The following is a 19671-nucleotide window of genomic DNA, read 5'->3' as shown; positions in this document are numbered from 1 at the left end:
AATAAATAAATAAATAAATAATAATAATAAAACACAACATATTAAAATACATGTGGTGCTAATAAGTAGTACCTAAAAAAGAAATTTGTGAATTTAAGTACTTATTAAGAAAAGGAGAAAGTTCTAAAATAAGCAAGTTTCTATTTTATGTAGCTGCAAAAATAGGAACAAATTAATCCCAAAATACAAGAAAATAATGATAAGAGCAGAATTCAATGAAATACAAAATAGTCAAAGGATAGAGAAAAGTCAAGGAAATTAAAAACTGGTTCTTTCAGTGTGGTACTGGCACAAAAACAGACACATAGATCAATGGAACAGAATAGAGAACCCAGAAGTGGACCCTGAAATGTACAGTCATCTAATATTCGATAAAGGAGGAAAGACTATCCATTGGAAGAAAGACAGTCTCTTCAATAAATGGTGCTGGGAAAATTGGACATCCACATGCAGAAGAATGAAACTGGACCACTCTCTTTCACCATACACAAAGATAAACTCAAAATGGATGAGAGATCTAAATGTGAGACAAGAGTCCATCAAAATCCTAGAGGAGAACACAGGCAACACCCTTTTTGAACTTGGCCACAGTAACTTCTTGCAAGATACATCCACGAAGGCAAAAGAAACAAAAGCAAAAATGAACTATTGGGACTTCATCAAGATAAGAAGCTTTTGCACAGCAAAGGATACAGTCAACAAAACTAAAAGACAACCTACAGAATGGGAGAAGATATTTGCAAATGACATATCAGATAAAGGGCTAGTTTCCAAAATCTATAAAGAACTTATTAAACTCAACACCAAAGAAACAAACAATCCAATCATGAAATGGGCAAAAGACATGAAGAGAAATCTCACAGAGGAAGACATGGACATGGCCAACAAGCACATGAGAAAATGCTCTGCATCACTTGCCATCAGGGAAATACAAATCAAAACCACAATGAGATCCCACCTCACACCAGTGAGAATGGGGAAAATTAACAAGGCAGGAAACAACAAATGTTGGAGAGGATGCGGAGAAAAGGGAACCCTCTTACACTGTTGGTGGGAATGTGAACTGGTGCAGCCACTCTGGAAAACTGTGTGGAGGTTCCTCAAAGAGTTAAAAATAGACCTGCCCTACGACCCAGCAATTGCACTGTTGGGGATTTACCCCAAAGATTCAGATGCAATGAAACGTCGGGACACCTGCACCCCGATGTTTCTATCAGCAATGGCCACAATAGCCAAACTGTGGAAGGAGCCTCGGTGTCCATCGAAAGATGAATGGATAAAGAAGATGTGGTTTATGTATACAATGGAATATTACTCAGCAATTAGAAACGACAAATACCCACCATTTGCTTCAACGTGGATGGAACTGGAGGGTATTATGCTGAGTGAAATAAGTCAATCGGAGAAGGACAAACAGTGTATGTTCTCATTCATTGGGGGAATATGAATAATAGTGAAAGGGAATATAAAGGAAGGGAAAAGAAATGTTGGGAAATATCAGGAAGGGAGACAGAACATAAAGACTCCTAACTCTGGGAAACGAACTAGGGGTGGTGGAAGGGGAGGAGAGCGGGTGTTGGAGGGGAATGGGTGACGGGCACTGAGGTGGACACTTGATGGGATGAGCACTGGGTGTTTTTCTGTATGTTGGTAAATTGAACACCAATAAAAATTAATTAAAAAAAATTAAAAAAAAATTAAAAAAACTGGTTCTTTGAAAATCTTGAAGATTTTTATAAGCATTTAGCTGAACTAAGAAATAAAGGGTGAAAACACATACTAGCAGCACAAGGAAGGAAAGAGAGGACATAACTGTATAACTACAGACATTAAGAGGATAATTAAGGAAATATTAGGAATAAAGTTATGCTAACAAATTTGACATCTTAGATAAAGTAATAAACACCTTAATAATAGACACAAAGATCAAATTGAATCAAGTAGAAAAGCCAAATTGCCCCATATCAAATTTTAAAATAATTGAATTCATAATTCAAGATATTTCCATGAAGAAAAGTCCACATGCAGAGCCTTCATTAATAAATTCTATCAGACATTTAAGGAAGAAATAATGCCAAGCCAACACAAATTACTTCAAACAATAGAGAAAAAAGGAAGACTTCTTAACTCACTTTGTAAGACCAATATTGATCTGATTCCAAAACTAGGCCAAACTAGTACAAGAAAATAAAACAGAACAATAGTCCTCAGGAATTTAGCTGCAGATATCATTAAGAGCAAGCTACAAAAATAATAATATATCATGACCAAAAAGGTTTTCTCCAGGAATACAATATTGGTTTAACATTAGGGCATCATTTAATGTAATTCACCATATTAAAAAAAATAATGATATACATCTCATTCGAAATAGAAAAAATATTTGACAAAATTTAATCCTTTTTCATCATAAAAACTCAGCAAACTAGATGAGAAGGAAACTTCCTCATCCTGACAAAGGGCATCTATGAAAAACCTATAGCTCACACTGTGCTCAATGATAAAAGAATGATCACTTTCCTTTTGTAATCGGGAACAAAGCAAAGATGCCAACTCTCATCACACTTACTCAACATTGCTCTTGAAGTTCTCACTGCTATAATTAAGGGGGGGAAGGGGGGCAGCCCAGGTGGCTCAGCAGTTTAGCGCCACCTTCAGCCCAGGGCCTGATCCTGGAGACCAGGGATTGAGTCCCACGTCAGGCTCCCTGCATGGAGCGTGCTTCTCCCTCTGCCTGTGTCTCTGCCTCTTTCTCTCTCTCTCTCTCTCTCTCTCTCTCTCTCTCTCTGTGTGTGTGTGTGTGTGTGTGTGTGTCTCATGAATAAATAAATAAAATCTTTTAAAAAAAATAAGGGGGGGAGGAAATAAAAGTCAAACATATGAAGAAGGATGAAGTAAAACTGTCACTATTCACAGTTCACATGATTGGGAAGACACAATCCTTAAAAATGTATAAAAATAAATAAATAAACAAACTCTTAAGCATGTAGAGTAAGGTTGCAGGATACTAAGTTAATATTCCAAAATCAGAATAAAAATATTTCTACAGGGATCCCTGGGTGGCGCAGCGGTTTAGCGCCTGCCTTTGGCCCAGGGCGCGATCCTGGAGACCCAGGATCGAATCCCACATCAGGCTCCCTGCATGGAGCCTGCTTCTCCCTCTGCCTGTGTCTCTGCCTCTCTCTCTCTCTCTCTCTCTGTGATGACTATCATAAATAAATAAATTTAAAAAAAAGAAGAAGAAAAGAAAAGTTTAAAAAAAATATTTCTACAAAAAGTCTATCAATGAACATTTGGAAATTTAAATGACTTTTTAAAAGATTGATTGATTTGACAGAGAGAGAGAGAGAGAGCACGCAAGCAGAGGGAACTGCAGACATAGAGGGAGAAGTAGGCTCCCTGTTAAGCAGGGAACCCTACACAGGTCTCAATCCCAGTACCCTGGGATCATGACCTGTGCCCAAGGCAGACGCTTAACCAACTGAGTCACCTAGGCACTCCAAGAAATTTAACTGTTTTAATTTCCATTTACAATCACATCAAATATATGAATACTTAAGGATTAATTTAACAACATATATGTAAGAACATACACACAAAACTATAAAATATTACTGAGTAAAATCATAGGTGATATAAATTTTTTTGCTGATATAAATTTTTTAAAAGGTGATATAAATAAATGAAGGCATATAACACATTGGTGAGTCAGAAGACCCAATGTTGTTAAGGGGTCAGTGATACTCAAATCCATGTATACATTTAATCCCAATCAAAATCTAACTTTTTAGACAATGGTGCCAATCTGGAATAAGATAGTGTTTTCAGTAAATGGCACAGTAACAGCTGGATATCTAGATAGGGAAAAAAATAAAGCCTGCATATTTCCTCACCTCATACACAAATATGCACTCAAAATGGATCATAATTCTCATCATAAACCCTAACAAGTCTAGAAGACAGAATAGGATCTTTCCTGTGATCTTGGGGTAGGCCAAGATTTCCTAAGGGCACAAAACCCATGAATCATTAAAAAAAAATTTTGACAAATTGCATTACATCAAAATTGAAAACTTCTACTCTTCAAAAGATATAATTGAGGAAATATAGAGGCAAGCACTGACAAAGAAAATATTCACAAAGCCACAAATCTTTTGTCTAGAAATGAGTTGTATATGGAATATATAAAGAACTCTTACAACTCAATGATTCAAAGACAAACAGCCAAATGAAAATGAGAAATAATATATGAAGCTACTTCATAAAAGAAGATACATAAATGGCCAATAAATATGAGAAACCATTCAGTATCACTCATATTCATGGAACTGCTAATGAAAACTGCAGTGAGATATTACTCTGTGTCCATGACAATGGCCCAAGTTAAAGTCTTTATATATGGCTTCTGCAAGTACAAAGTAATACAACCTAATTTGAAACAAATTTAATAGTTTCTTATAAATTTAATCAAATACTTCACACACTACAATTCCATTCCTAGGTATTTACCTAAGAGAAATAACACAGGTTCACACAAAGACCTATTTACATATGCAAATAGATTTATTCATATTAGCTAAAAAACTGGGATGCCCATCATGTCCATCAACAGATGAACTAATGGGACTCCCAGATGGTTCAATTGGTTAAGCATCTGCCTTTGGCTCAGGTCATGATGATCCCAGGGTCCTGGGGTGGATCCCCATATCTGGCTCCCTGCTCCACAGGAAGTCTGCTTCTCTCTCTCCTGCCTGCTGCTCCCCTGCTTGTGCTCAGTCAAATGAAATGCAATCTTAAAAAAAAAAAAAATCAAACAGATAAACAAATGAACTAATAAAAAATGTATTATACATCCATGTGATGGAATCGTACTCAGCAATAGATAGAACAAGCTACTTATATCCCAGCAACATGGATGATTGTCAAAAAGCATTGTGCTGAATGAAAGCAATCAGCATGGTATATGATTACATGTATATAAAACACCAGAAACGCAAACTACAGACTAGTCTGTAGTGACTAAAAGGAGATTAATGGTTATCTGGTCCCATGAGTGACAGGCATTGACTGGGAGTGGCCAACAAACTAAACTCTTCTAGGTGATAAAAATACTCCTGAGTGTGGTAGTAGTACACAGGCATATGTTTTTGTCAAAACTCACCCAGCAGCACACTTAAAATAGGTACATTTCATTTTAGGTTAACACAATAAAGTCCTTTTTAAGGAAATGGGAGTCACCGAAACAGCATGAAAAATGTGAATTTTCAAAAAGTCTGTTTTTGTTTATAGTCAGACACAGACAGATGCTTTTAAATAAAATGTTGTTATGGGGCACCTGTCTGGCTCAGTTGGTGGAGTGTATGACTCTTGATGTTTGGGTTTTGAGTTTGAGCCACTTTGGGTGGAAAGATTACTTAAAAATAAAATCCTTAAAAAAATAAAAATAAAACATAGTTACAATCAGGATGGTACCATATGGTGAGAGTAACAATTTGTTGCAAGGAAAAATAGTTTGTAGTACCTCATTAGTAACACAAGAGAGGGTTCAGATCACCACCTTCTTCCCTTATCCTGACCACAGAGCTCCCTACTCCCACCAAGTCAAGGCAGAAGCAGAGCAGATGACTGTACCCACGTACTTCACACATACCTGGGTCACTGTTGATAAGTCATGCTAGGAGATGACATAACTGTGTTTATCTTTGCATTTTCTTTCTATCTTGGCACACAGCTTTGGTGTTTACATAAACTCAGTATCAAACTTTAGCTTGTATTGCACAGTTTACATGGTTGAATTTATATATTTCATGCTTAATCGCTTTTTGGAAAGTTATATGTTATTTCTTTTGAACATCATGATTTTTCATTGTAATATTCATGATGTGCCCCTCATTTTCTCATGCTTTCTACTAGAATCAAGAATAAAGGAGGTAACAGGTCTGTTCATTAAATACATCTATCTACGGGAATATAACATTCATAGTTATATGAATGCATACTGCTTCTTTACTTTTTTTTTAGAAATTTAAGGAAGTTTACATAATAGATGAGGGAAAGTAAAGCAAGGTTAATTTCATATTCATGAATTCAATGAATTTTTCCACTTGGACAATGGCTGGATGACAACATGAAGTGAGATTTGGTGTGTCAGAGCCTCCAGACTTTTCCAATGTTTGGAACCGCCTCATGATGCTTCATCAGTTTGTCTTCAAATGTTATTTTCAAAAATACAGATTTATGCGCATTGAATGGCCCCATGTCAATTAATCTTGCTTCAGTGCTTTACATAAAGTAACAACTGATAAATGTTTGCCAATGAAAATTATCTCGTTTGCCTTTATCACTGCTTTTCTGATATTCTCTCTGATATTAGTATATAAAACATCTTCTAGTAGACTGCCAAAAAGGTATGACTACTTTTTCTGGGTCTCCTCATTTAGATGGCAGATTTAGATGGCAGATTTTGTGGGTGTGAAAACTTCTCTAGTTACTTTTCATAATCTGTCAGTCTAGCTTTGTCTCCTAAGAAAATTTCTAGAAAATCTCATAAACATATAATCTTCATTAATACCATTCAAATAGTTTTATATTCTGTACAGAATTCCTGAATTTACTGTTACAAACTTGAGGCAATTTTAAAAAGATACACATATAAAACATTACACTATCAAGCATGCATTGCTAAGATCACCGGTGACTATGACAACAAATTATACACCACATTTAATGATTTTGTCCCATCTGATAGAACATAAATATTTGCATTGGAAAACTGCTACAAACCAGAAAGTGGGATTTCAACCATAAGGAAAGAGGTTTAGGTCTGAGAAGATCAAACAGACGATGTAAAAGGGATATGGGGCAGAAACTATAATGCTTGGTAGACCAGGTGATGAATGTGAAAAGAGAGACAGACCTCAAGTTTCAAACACTGAGCTGTTAATACAGAACAGCAAAGTACATGAGGTTCTAGAGGCTCTGGGTGAAAAGATCTTTCAAAGACTGTGAAATCCTCTGAAACAAGAATTCTGAGTTATTCATCCCTTTATTTGTTGTATATATCACAGAACTTGGTACATAAAAGGCATAAGTATTAGTCAAATGCATAATTTATGAATGAAGTAGAAATCCATCTGGATTAAAAATAGGAGGTAGTATTTATTTATGAGGGGGATACACCATGCTCACCTTTTTCCTTTTCTTGGTCATTACCTTCAAATAATACTGATTTTCATTGTTTTTAGAGTACTCAAAGCTCTTCCCTGCTGAAGAATTTTGCCCTTGCTGTGTGCCATCTGCCTCAAACATATTTCCATAGCTAGCTTTTTTGTCTCAACTCAGAAGCTACATCCTCAGATAAAGGCCTTCTCTGACTTACTATATTTTAAGCAATTCCCCCAACATTACTCTCTATCACATCACCCATTTAATGTCTTTCATAACAGCTAACTCAATCTGGAATTTTCTCTTCTGCGCAAGACTTCATTTATTTACAGTCTATGCTATCTTTTCCCAAAGAATACAATTTTCTTGAGAATAAAGACCATGTCTATCTGTTCACTGCTTTAATCCCAAGTCCTCAGACACAACCTGGCACATGATAAATATTTGCTGAATGAATAAAATAAACTTCTAAATAAAGTGTGACTTTTTATAATCTACATAACTCTGGGTTGAAAATGGCAGAAAAACCTCCACTGGCAAAATAATAATAATAATAATAATAATAATGAATTGACTGCTTTCACCATTTAAGTGATTATATACGAGGTAAAGGAATTGTTACCTGAAACAATGTCACCAGGATGCACATGTCAGCTTTGTTTGCATCTTCAAGGCTGGCTTCGTTGCCAAACTCTGCTTCAGGCACACATTTTAACAATCAGTCCGGGAAGAGAGAGCTACTTTTTCATGGAAGCCCAACCTATTTCTCCCTGGTTGTACCCTCATCACCAACCCAATAGCTGGCCAGAGGGAAGAAATAAAGTGCTTGATTACAGCCCAACATGTCCCAGCTGGGATTAGAAATGGAGTCAATTCTACTCAACTCACAACACTGAGAATGAAGGAGAGGTGGTTTCTCAAAGGAAGTTTGGGGTCTTATTACTAGAAAGAGCAGATGCTGGGCATCAAGCAAAAGATGACCTCTATAGTATCTTTCTTCTAATCCCTTAACTAGAATCAATCATAGCCTGATTCAAACCTATCCCTTTTATTTGGATGTTAGTTAGATTTACATAGTTTTGCTATTTCTGTTCAGAATAAGGAAGACAAAAAGGAGTGCAGGGGCTATGTTATTTAATATTTCTTTGGTTGTTCACGAATATTTCTACAGCTTCTAACAGCTGGTTGCTACTCTGCCTGAATGTCTCCAGAGGGAGGGAGATCACCACTATCATGAAGTTTCATTCCCTCTTTGGCAGCTTTAAATTATTGGACTATGGCTCTTTTCTTTGAGCTGGAACCTAATAGATAATACTTGGGAAAGTCTTGGTGGTATAGCCAGCAGAACTCTGGAAAATACTTGCTTAGTGGGTAGGAAGGTAGACTTTTGTGGTTGGCAGTTGCTGAAGGGGTGACTGAGAGTAATGTCTCAGCATTAGGAATTTCCTCTGACTTCTCCTCTGCTTCCATCCTCAGGCCACCTTGACTTACAGAGCTCTTGAATTCAGCACATCCAACCCTGGAATTACCAGTTTTGCTCTTTAGTACCTCTGCCTGCCTTCTACCTCTCTTTTTTTTTTTTTTTTTTAGTTATTTATTTATTATTTATTTATTTATTTATTTTATCAAAGAGAGAGAGCACAAGTAGAGCAGCAGGCAGAGGGAGAAGAAGAAGCAGGTTCCCCACTGAGCAGAGAGCTGAACATGGGGCTCACTCCCAGGACCCTGGGATCATGACCTGAGCAGAAGGCAGACACTTAATGGACTGAGCCACCCAGGCTCCCCTGCCTTCTACCTCTTAAGTACCTTCTCCCTCCCATTTCTGCTGACCTTGTCATAGTTCAGACTCACATATGTCACCTACATCATTGCACTCACCTCCTGTCTATGCCTATTTAACCTTTTCTAGCTCCTCTTCACACAGCTTGAGAGTTATCTTAGAAATATATACCTGCTCCTTTCCTACTCACCTCTATCAGGGATTCCTCACCCCTTTTAGATTATAGCAAGGGATAGAAGCCTTTCCTCATATCTTCCCTGCCTCGCTCTGCAGCCACATCTCTGACATCTCCTCCATCCCAGCTCACACTTCATCATGAAACCCTGGCAGTTCCCTGAAGTATTGCATTTTTCCATATTTTTGTAGCTTTCCACTTGCAGTTTCAACTGCCTAGAACACCTTCCTCCCAAGAGAAGTTCTCAGAACTTCTCTCTTCTTTAAAGATTTTATTTATTCATGAGAGACACAGAGAGAAAGGCAGAAACACAGGCAGAGGGAGAAACAGGCTCCCTGTTGGTAGTCCAGTGTGGGACTCGATCCCAGGACCCTGGGATAACACCCTGAGCCAAAGGCAGATGCTTAACCTCTGAGCCACCCAGGCATCCCCTTCTACTCTTCTTTAGATCCTGCTTTACTGCCCCAGGAAGCCTGCTTCTTACTCCATGTCTGAACTAAGTGCCTTCTTTCTGTGGCCTCACAACTAATTCTCCCCTCTCATAATAGTCTTTATATTTGACTGTGAGCTTTTTGAGAGTAGAGATAGTCCATGATTTCCCTATCTTAAATATATGGCTTTCAATCACAGCTCAATAGGTGTTGGTTAAATCAAAGAGCTACATTTCACTGTTACTCAGGTGGAAATTTCCAAGGTTGTAACGGCACAGCCTAAAACTCTACAAAGAAGAAGTTCTACACATAACTTAATGCCAACTTTAATCAATGAATCCTTAAATGTATGAGAATTATGACAAAAGGAAAAAAATGGAAGTCTTTTGACTTATTTTTTTAAGATTTTTTTATTTATTTATGACACAGAGAGAGAGATAGAGACAGAGACACAGGCAGAGGGAGAAGCAGGCTCCATGCAGGGAGCCCAACGTGGGACTTAATCCCAGGTCTCCAGGATCACACCCTAGGCCAAAGGCGGCACTAAACCACTGGGCCACCAGGACTGCCTGTCTTTGACTTCCTCATTTCAAAAGGGAATATGTGATCTAGATTACATTATAGAAATCAATACCATCACAAAAGGGAAATTGTCAAAAAAGGAAGCACCCAAAAGAATATCTGTAGTATACTTGATGATGTTCCAGCTAATATAATAAAACTACAAGAGTTGAGTTCCTTTCCAACTCTCTTCAATGGAACAGAAACTCAACTAGAATAAAGATAGCATTCACAAGACTCGGGTGAGGATGCAGGACAGAGACAGATCTCTGTTGGCATGCTCTGGGGAGGTCAAGGGTAGCAGACTTTGGAAATTTCTTTGGTCAGCAGCAATTTGCCATATGTCCTAGAGATGTGAAAAAAAAGTTAGACAAACTCACAGTATATAAGTATATTAAATCATGAATCAAAAGAACCCATAAGTTCCCAAAATGAAATGTGGTGTTGGAAGAGATTAGGGATCTAAGTAGGAGCTGAGTTTAAGTGCTAACAACATGAAACTAAGAGTCAGTGAGAGAAAAGGATGTTTACCATTTTGCCTGGCTTCTGCACCATTTATAGATACTTCCATTGCTCTCCGTGGTTTTTATAATAGTAAGTGGAAGCCCACATAAAAACTCTTTAAATGCCATAAAGATGAGTAATATGAAGACAAAGTGCTCAAAGTCATCTTTGCAACAATACGTGGGCAAATTTTCCATGGTCTCATGAGGCAGCTTAAGAAAGATTTAGATCTCTATACCTCTAGTTAAGAGTTTCTGTCTAGAATTAAAAGAAGAGCTAAGATTAAAAAGTTATTTTTTATTCTGATAGTCATAAAATACTGAGATATAAAAATGCTTTTACCCAAAACAATAATCATGTTATTACTGTTTTTACATTCCCATAATTGTTGGTAATTTACCATCACAATAGTTAAATTCTTATTTATTCCCTGGTTGACTTGGCATACTATTAGTTTCTTGATAAAGAAAGGAAAACAGGCCCATATGCTTGAGAGAACAGTCAAACTGAACTAAGTTCAAATCTGAAGTCAGTCTCTTCGATCTGGAGCAAATGATCTAATTTCTGATTATCTCTACATTTTTTGAAATGGTAATAACCACACAGTGTGTTATGAAGATTATATGATAAAACAGGCAAAAAAGTCTGAGCTCAGTTCCTATGTTATTCCTACACTACCCACGGAGTGAGCCATCTTATCAGCCTACAACTTCCCTGGATGAGCAGGCAAGAGCTTTACTGAACAACTGAATCCCTATTGAATCACAGAGAGGGGCTGAGGGTAGAGGACATAGGCAGAGCAGGCCTAAAAAGAGACAAAGATTGAAATCCAACTCATAAAACCAGCTACTTAATAACTCTTTAGAAAAGATGAGAATGTCTTTTACTGATGAAAAGTTTTGTTTCTAAAATGAATCATAAAAAAAAAGTGAGTTAGGCAACTTTTCCTCTCTATAGTATTTGCATCACATAAAATACCATGAACACTAGTGAAATAATTGATCTTCATGAAGCAAGTTGACAAGCAGAAACTATTCAGCATAATTCTAATTTGTCATTATAATTCTTTCCATGTGGATCATCTATATAAATATCTATAATAGGTTTCTATGGGTACCATAACGAATTGCCACAAACTTAATGGCTTAAAACAACACTAATTGAGAGGCATCTGTGTAGTGCAGTTGGTTAAGCATCCTACTCTTGGTTTCAGCTCAGGTCATGATCTCAGGGTCTTGAGATCTTGGGTCTTGAGCAGAGTCTGCTTGGGATTCTTTCTGCCCCTCCCATTCGTACTCTCACTCTCCCTGAAATAAATAAATAAATCTTTTTTAAAGAGCACACAAAACGATTATTTTACAGTTCTGTCAGAAATCCAACAAGGGGCTCACTGGGCTAAAATCAAGATGTCAATAGGGCTGTACTCTTTCTGTGAGTTCTAGGGAAGAATCTGTTTCTTTGCCTTCTCCAGTTGCCTAACAGGTTATAGCCCCTTCTTCCATCTTCATAACCAGGAATAAGAGGCATTCCTTCTCACATTACACCACTCTGACTTCCTCTTCTGCCTCCCTCTCCCACTTTTATAGACCTTTGTGACTATACAGGGCCTACCTGGATAATCCATTGATTTTAAAGTCAACTGATTAGGACACCTGGGTGGCTCAGTGGTTGAATGTCTGCCTTTGGCTCATGGTATGATCCCAGTTTGGGAATCGAGTCCCACAGCCTCCCTGTGGGGAGCTTGCTTCTCCCTCTCCCTATGTCTGCCTCTGTGTGTGTGTATGTGTGTGTGTCTAATAAATAAAAAAATAAAATCTTAAAGTCAACTGATTAGCAATACTTAATTCCAGGTACAATGTAATTCATCTTTGCCAAGTAACCCCACATAGCTACAGGTTCTGGGAATTAGTGGGAAATATCTTTGAGAAGAGAAAAGTGGGCATTATTCTGTCTACCATAATCTCCAAGGAAGATCACCTCTGAATTACATACCATTAATCTCTAGCTGTAAATAATACACTGCAGCTCACGCATACCTTATTCATTTTCTTCCAATGATTCAAAAACAGTGGAGTTCTCTCAGCAACTTTGGCAAAGGTGTTTCATTTGACTTCATTTGACTCAAGAGCAGCAAGAGACAATGCTCTGACAGTAAGAGTTACATGACCAAAATCATTCCTGTTTACACGAGGCAGTGGAATTTTATTTTCTCTGATGTCAGGTTCCTTTGGCTACAGGAAAAATAGGGTATCCAAATTTAATATCCATGTCAACAAGTCATATATGGCTGTCTTCATACACCCCTGTAACCCATCATACTATTTACTCCTTTTTGCATCTAGAACTTGCTGTATTTCCAAAGAGAAAAATATCTGTTCTGTTTGCAGTAAGTCAGAGTAACAACTTAGAAAGTGAAGTATAATGTGGTTGGGATCTGAAAGCACAGAAACTATGGGATGAATTTTTCTGTTAATAGGCTCATCTAAAGAATAACTGTGATTTCAAGCCTAAATAACACCACACATAAAAAGACTTGGTTGCAAAAAAAATTTTTTTTAATATTTGGTTGCTTAACAACATTAGAAACATTAAAGCTATATAGAATGTCACTCCCTGAGAACAGTTTAGAAAACTGTTCTTAAAGTTTTATGTAAATGCATTGTCTGGGTCAAGAGATGTAGGTTAAAGGGATCTGGAGCACAGGCAGGTAACAGAAATAAGTGGATGAGGCCAGGTGGGCACTGAGTGTACTACTGTCTTTGTTGTTCCACCTGAAGAGGTCAGCCACCTCAGCTCTAACAGCTGATTGTTGGTTCATAAAATTGTCTGACATTTTTATAATTCAGAAAATATAATTTTTATGTGGAAGCATTCATGTTTTCAAGGCTGACAACTTAACAATATATCCCAATCCCTTGACAGAAATAAAACACAGCCATGGACCAAATTTAGCTAATCAGCCAGTAGTTTGCACCTCTGAATCGAGATCAGCCAATCCTTAACAACTACCTGTATTTTACTTGATAAAATCAAGAGTGGTGCTTCTTTTTTTTGCAACAGCTTTCCCATCAGAACACAAGTGTGAAAATCACTGCTAAACCTAAATCAAAATAGGAAAGGAAAAGACTCAGATCAACATCATTGCCGTTGGACACATAGATTTGGGAAAGTCTACCACTACTAGTCATATGATCTACAAATGCGGTGAGACCAACAAAAGAACTATCGAAAAATTTGAGAAGGGGGTTCTGAGATGGGAGAGGGCTCCTTCAAGTATGCCTGGGTATTGGGTAAACTGAAAGCTGAATGTGAACTTGGTACCACCATTGATATCTCCCTGCGGAAATTCAGGACCAGCAAGTATTATGTGACCATTGTTGATGCCTCAGGACACAGAGACTTCATCAAAAACATGGCTCCAGGCACATCTGAGGTTGACTGTGTGGCCCTGATTGTTGCTGCTGGTGTTGGTGAATTTGAACCAGGTATCTCCAAGAATGGGCAGACCCATGAGCATGCTCTTCTGGCTTACACACTGGGTGTAAAACAACTAATTGTTGGTGTTAACAAAATGGATTCCACTGAGCCACTGTACAGCCAGAAGATATACAGGGAAATCATTAAAGAAGTCAGCACCTACATTAAGAAAATTGGCTACAACTCTGACACAGTAGGTTTGTGCCAATTTCTGGTTGGAATGGTGACAACATGCTGAAGCCAAGGGCTAACATGCCTTGATTCAAGGAATGGAAAGTCACTCATGAAGATGGGAATGCCAGTGCAACCACAATGCTTGAAGCTCTGGATTGCATTCTGCCACCAACTCGTCCAACTGATAAGCCCTTGCATCTGCCTCCCCAGGATGTCTACAAAAATGATGGTATTGATACTGTCCCTGTGGGCCAAGTGGAGATTGGTGTTCTTAAGCCTAGCATGGTGGTCACCTTTGCTCCGGTCAATGTTACAACTGGAGTAAAGTCTACTGAAATGCACCATAAAGCTTTGAGTGAGGGTCTTCCTGGGGACAATGTGGGTTTCCATGTCAAAAATGTAGCTGTCAAAGATGTTTGTCATGGCAATGTGGTTGGTGACAGCAAAAATGACCCACTGATGGAAGCAGCTGGCTTCACGGCTCAGATGATTATCCTGAACCATCCAGGCTAAATCAGTGCTGGATATACACTTGTGCTGGATTATCACACAGCTCACATTGCTTGCAAGTTTGCTGAGCTGAAGGAGAAGATCATCATTCTGGAAAAAAGCTGGAAGATGGACCCAAGTTCTTGAAATCTGGTGATGCTGCCAGTCTTGATATGGTTCCTGGCAAGCCTATGTGTGTTGAGAGCCTCTCTGACTATCCTCCTCTAGGATGTTTTGCTGTTCATGACATGAGACAGATGGTTGCTGTGAGTGTCATCACAGCAGTGGACAAGAAAGCAGCTGGAGCTGGCAAGGTCACCAAGGCTGCCCAGAAAGCTCAGAAAGCTAAATGAATATTATCCCCAATACCTGCCACCCCAGTCCTTATCAGTGATGAAGGAATTGTCTCAGAACTGTTTGTGTCAATTGGCCATTTAAGTTTAATAGTAAAAGACTGGTTAATGATAACAATGAATCGTAAAACCTTCAGAAGGAAAGGAGAATGTTTTGTGGGCCATTTGTTTTGTGTGTGTGTGTGTGTGTGTGGCAGTTTTAAGTTACTAGTTTTTAAAATCAGTACTTTTTTAATGGAAACAACTTGACCAAAAGCTGTCACAGAATTTTGAGACCCATTAAAACAAAAGTTTAATGATAAAAAAAAATCAACAGTGGTATAACTTGTCTAATTGAATGCAAACATCAAAACCTAGAAGAAAAATGTGTGTACACAGATGAGGTAAAGAACCTTAGCATGCGCCTAAGGGGTTCTTTGTTCCTTACAGGGAATCAATTATGCCTCATGTTTTGTTATGACACACATAGCATAGTTTCTGTCACATAATAGGCTTTACGTAAATGTTAAATGAATAACTGAACTTTAAAGAGAATTTTGGTTACTCTGAGGATTATACTCATACTTGTTAGCATAAAGAAGTAGCGACCTATAAAATGTAGGGTTACCATAGAAAGTAAGAACCCTTAGGGTGCGTGGGTGGCTCAGTCAGTTGGGCATCTGACTCTTGATTTCGATTCAGGTCATGATGTTGGGGTCATGAGATTGAGCCCACATTGGGCTCTACGCTGGGTGTGGAGCCTGCTTTGGAGATTGCTTCTCTCTCTATGTCTCTGCCTCTTTCTGTGTGTCTCTCATGAATAAATAAATAAAGTCTTTTAAAAAATTTTTAAAGAAACCTTAATATTTTCCATATTATCAAAAGATATATGGATAGATATTCTAACAATCATTATGTTGCACTGACCAATAAGATCTTTTATAATGTAAGGGGCAAAGCCAGATCTTAACTTGAAACTGTAATATAACAACCTAAACCAAGTATTTGTAAATTTTTATGTTACAAAGTGCTTTCAGTATGTGATTTCTCTTATCATCAGAACATTTCTCTAAGGTAGATAATATCTTCATCTTAGAGATGGAAAACTTGAACTACGAAGGAAGCTAAGCAATTTTATAAAGACTTTAGAAAAGTCTTTAGCAGAAAATTAGCCATCGAACTGAACTCAATCTTTCAGCCCATGATGGTTCTCCCCTGAAAAGGAGACAGTGTGAAGTGTGACAATAAGGCATAGAATCAGATGAATTAAATATTCACAATGGCACCTTCATAAACAGGATGCGGAGGAAATTACCTCTGTGTAGTACAGAAGAGGGTGGTAAGAATGAGTATAGAAGGAAAGTATAGTATTTTTCAAGAAGGTGTGTAGACATCAGGGCACCTTATTCATCATGACTCCAGTGGCATGTTGGGTAAATCATTCAGCAAAATGAGACAGATTAGTTTGACATGTGTTGTTTCACTTAGAAACACATTGCTCTGTAATATTTTCATTTCCTACATATATTTGTCTACCTCACTACAGTGGAAATTTCATGAAGGTCAGAGGCTAAAACATAAGAGTTCTTAAAGCACTCTCAACCGAGGAGAAATTAAATGCTTTGATTGGTTAATGGGCAACATATATATTGGTGACACTGGAGCACAATGGTTAAGAACACAGGACTTGAAGTCAGTAGATCTGTGTCTGAAACCACCTTCTGTCAACGTGTAGCTGTGCCTATGGGCAAGTTACTCCACCTCTACGAGTCACATTGCCCTCTGTAAAAACAAATGGGGTGACAGTGATAAAACTGAACCATAAGTTTGTAGTGAGAATTAAATAAGTTAATCTTATATAAAAAAAAAAAAAAACAGCAGGATGGTGGGTACCTGACATACACTCAATAAATGCTTCGTTACTGCAACATACTGAAGTTTCAAGTTCGGGAAAGTGCTGGAGCTACATGCTGATCTCTGCAAGTTTGAAGAAGAAACATTTGGTTGGTTCTCAAAAACAAAGTTATTAGATGCTGAGAGAAAATCTTTAAAAGCGACCCAAAAGGTATTTTTAAAACAAACTTTTAATTTTTTCCACATGCCGTCTGGAATACAGTAATAGAACAAAGAAGAAAAAGGTACAAATGCAGCGTGCCTTGCTATCCACGCAGAGGATTGCAAACAGAAGCAGTTTGCAGACACAAGCTCACGGACTGAGAAAACCGGGTGGCATGCCAAGGTTTGCACAGAAGTGAAGACCTGAGATTTGGCCGGTCACAGAGGAGACGTTCAAAAGAAGGAACATGTGCAACATTCTTTTTGAGTAATTTTCCCTGTTCCTGGAAAGAAACAGCTATTTCACAAATTAATTATCTTATCAAAGTCCAGCCACTTTTTTTCTAGCATGTTACTGGTGCTTAGCTCTTTCATCGTCCAAGGTATGTTTTCAGACCCGAATTGCTCCTATGCACAGGCAAAAGGAACGCAATGGTCGAAGTACATTAAAATGAGAGAAAAAGAGAATGCTAATGTCTTCAAAGGGAAATAACACACAGGGAGTGCCCGCCATCATACTTAGAGTGGTATCTCGGACAGAAAGCTAGAGCCAAGCCATTGAAACATTTTCTACTCAAAAGAAGCAGAAAAAAAAAAAAAAAAAGAATTACCACAGAGCAAGTACCACACAACCAATTAGAAGAGAAGCCTAAGCCAAAGTAAGGTAACTGACTACTCCCCTGACGCGTCTCCTTTTGGGTCTTTAGTATCTACAGGATCCAGTCGACGCCTCCTGAAAACTTCGGTGAAGGAACGTGTTGAACACTGAATTTTCAGTTCTGGCTCAAGCAGAGAAACGCCAGGGAAGCTCCTCAGACCCAACCGGAAGGACCCGCCCTCGGAAGCGGAAGTCCCCGATGTCGCCTCAGAGGACGTCCTCCATCTCTCCGCGGCTTCCTTCCGGTTCCGGGTTCAAGGCTACCGGCCCGGGAGACTCGGCGGCGGGCATCTGGTCGCCCAGCCTCGCGTTCCCTGCCGTGGGCTCCTCGTGGATCGAGTGTGGCGGCCCGTCGTGCTCCGAGTGACTCCACACGTAGCCAGGTAGCGTCACGTGGCTGTCGGGCTGGCGGGCTGCCGGCCTGGGCGTCTTGCCCGACAGGAGCACCATGCGGGTGCTGGCGGCGGCCTGCGACTGGCTGCTGGTGCTGTGGGTCAGCGTGGTGAGCACGGAGCCGTACCTGTGGCCACGGCACGGGGGCGTCCTCTTCCAGTCGATGGAGAGATGCCACCGACTCCACAACTTCTTCACCTCAGACTGAACCTAGGTGGCGGGAAACACGGAGCGTCAGGTGCCGTGGGCGAGACCCTGCAGCCTTGTTACACCGAACGTTGGCCCTTCCGTGACCGTAATCCCGAGTGTCCGCCGCGCCAGGGACTCGATGTACATATTCTCTCCCAGCCTCAAGACACCTTGGAGCTAGGTGGGCTAGCGGAGACGAATAACGGGAGGCGGCGAGAGGTGAAGGGACCTAACCCAAGACTAGTGTTTGCACAGAAGTTGAAGTGCTGCCCGTGGAAACAGCTGGCTTGCGGCGCCTGGGTGGCTCAGGCGGTTAAGGGCAGACTCTTGGGTCAGCTCAGGTCATGATCCCAGGACCAGGATGGAGCCCCAAGTAGGCTCCCCTCTCATAGGGAGTCGGTTTGGGAATTTTTCTCCCTCTCCTCCCACCTACCCCACCCCTGCTTGCAATCTCTCTCTCTCTCTCAAATAAATAAACCAAGGAAGGAGAGGAAAGAAGGAAGGGAGGAAGGGAGGGAGGGAGGAGAAAAGAAAAAAGAAAAGAAAAGAAAAAAAGAAAAGAAAGAGAGAGAGAAAGAGAAAGAAAGAAAGAAAAGAAAGAAGGAAAAGAAAGAAGGAAAAGAAAGAGAAAGAAATTGATCCGACCTGTGGGAGAAGGAAAAGAAGATTCTGGGTTGGAAAGAAGGAGAGATAAATAGTGCCAGGAATGGCATGGAAGGTACTCAACCTAAAATGTAACACTAGCACTTTGCATGGGCATCCCGAAGGAGGAAAAAATGGGAAAAGCCATCCCTGCAAATGCATTCTTAATGGAGAGAGGCTCCTGCTTCCAACCTGTGGTTGAAGATTCAATTCTACTGCTATTGCCATTTACCAGAAGGGAGCTCATCTGGAAGTTCCATGGGAAACAGTGGCACTTGGTAAGTTGATGTCACCTAAAAGAACAGTAGGGCTGCTTGTCTCCAGCTAACCCCTACATGAACTGAAAGCATCACCATGAAGTAATTCTAAAAATATCGAAATATTCTCATGGACTTGTCCCAAGAACACTTATTTTTTAGTTTCTTATAGAACATGACATTGAGTATAAGTATTAACTGGAATATGAAATGCACTGTCCTTCCAAGAATCGATTTACATTCCAACAAGGTGGCTCTTTGCTATCAGAGTTTCCAGCTGAATTAACATTGAAAAGTGCCAGAAGAGAAAGACTCTAGCTTATTTACATTAATTCTTGCTTTCTCGAAATATCTCTTTTCTCCCTGCTCACTGTTTCCTGTAACTCCGGG

At 39.3% G+C, this 19671-nt stretch overlaps 1 protein-coding gene and 1 pseudogene across 1 annotated transcript in view; one reads left to right on the top strand and one right to left on the bottom strand.

Moving 5' to 3' along the window:
* Positions 1-15115, top strand: part of LOC121480832 — a 35140-nt pseudogene extending 20025 nt beyond the window's left edge.
* Positions 15116-17198: 2083 nt separating this feature from the next.
* PTH2R (parathyroid hormone 2 receptor) overlaps positions 17199-19671 on the bottom strand; it is a 61350-nt gene continuing 58877 nt past the window's right edge. Inside the window, exon 12 of the mRNA XM_041737580.1 lies at positions 17199-18403. Within this exon, the coding sequence (XP_041593514.1) occupies positions 18008-18403 (396 nt within the window). The 3' untranslated portion in view covers positions 17199-18007. The remainder of the gene's footprint in view (positions 18404-19671) is intronic.

This window comes from Vulpes lagopus, chromosome 22, assembly GCF_018345385.1.
Source record: "Vulpes lagopus strain Blue_001 chromosome 22, ASM1834538v1, whole genome shotgun sequence".
Classification (NCBI taxonomy): Eukaryota; Metazoa; Chordata; class Mammalia; order Carnivora; family Canidae; genus Vulpes; species Vulpes lagopus.
The sequence above is the reverse complement of the archived record's forward strand: the minus strand, read 5'-3'. Positions and strand labels throughout refer to the sequence as shown.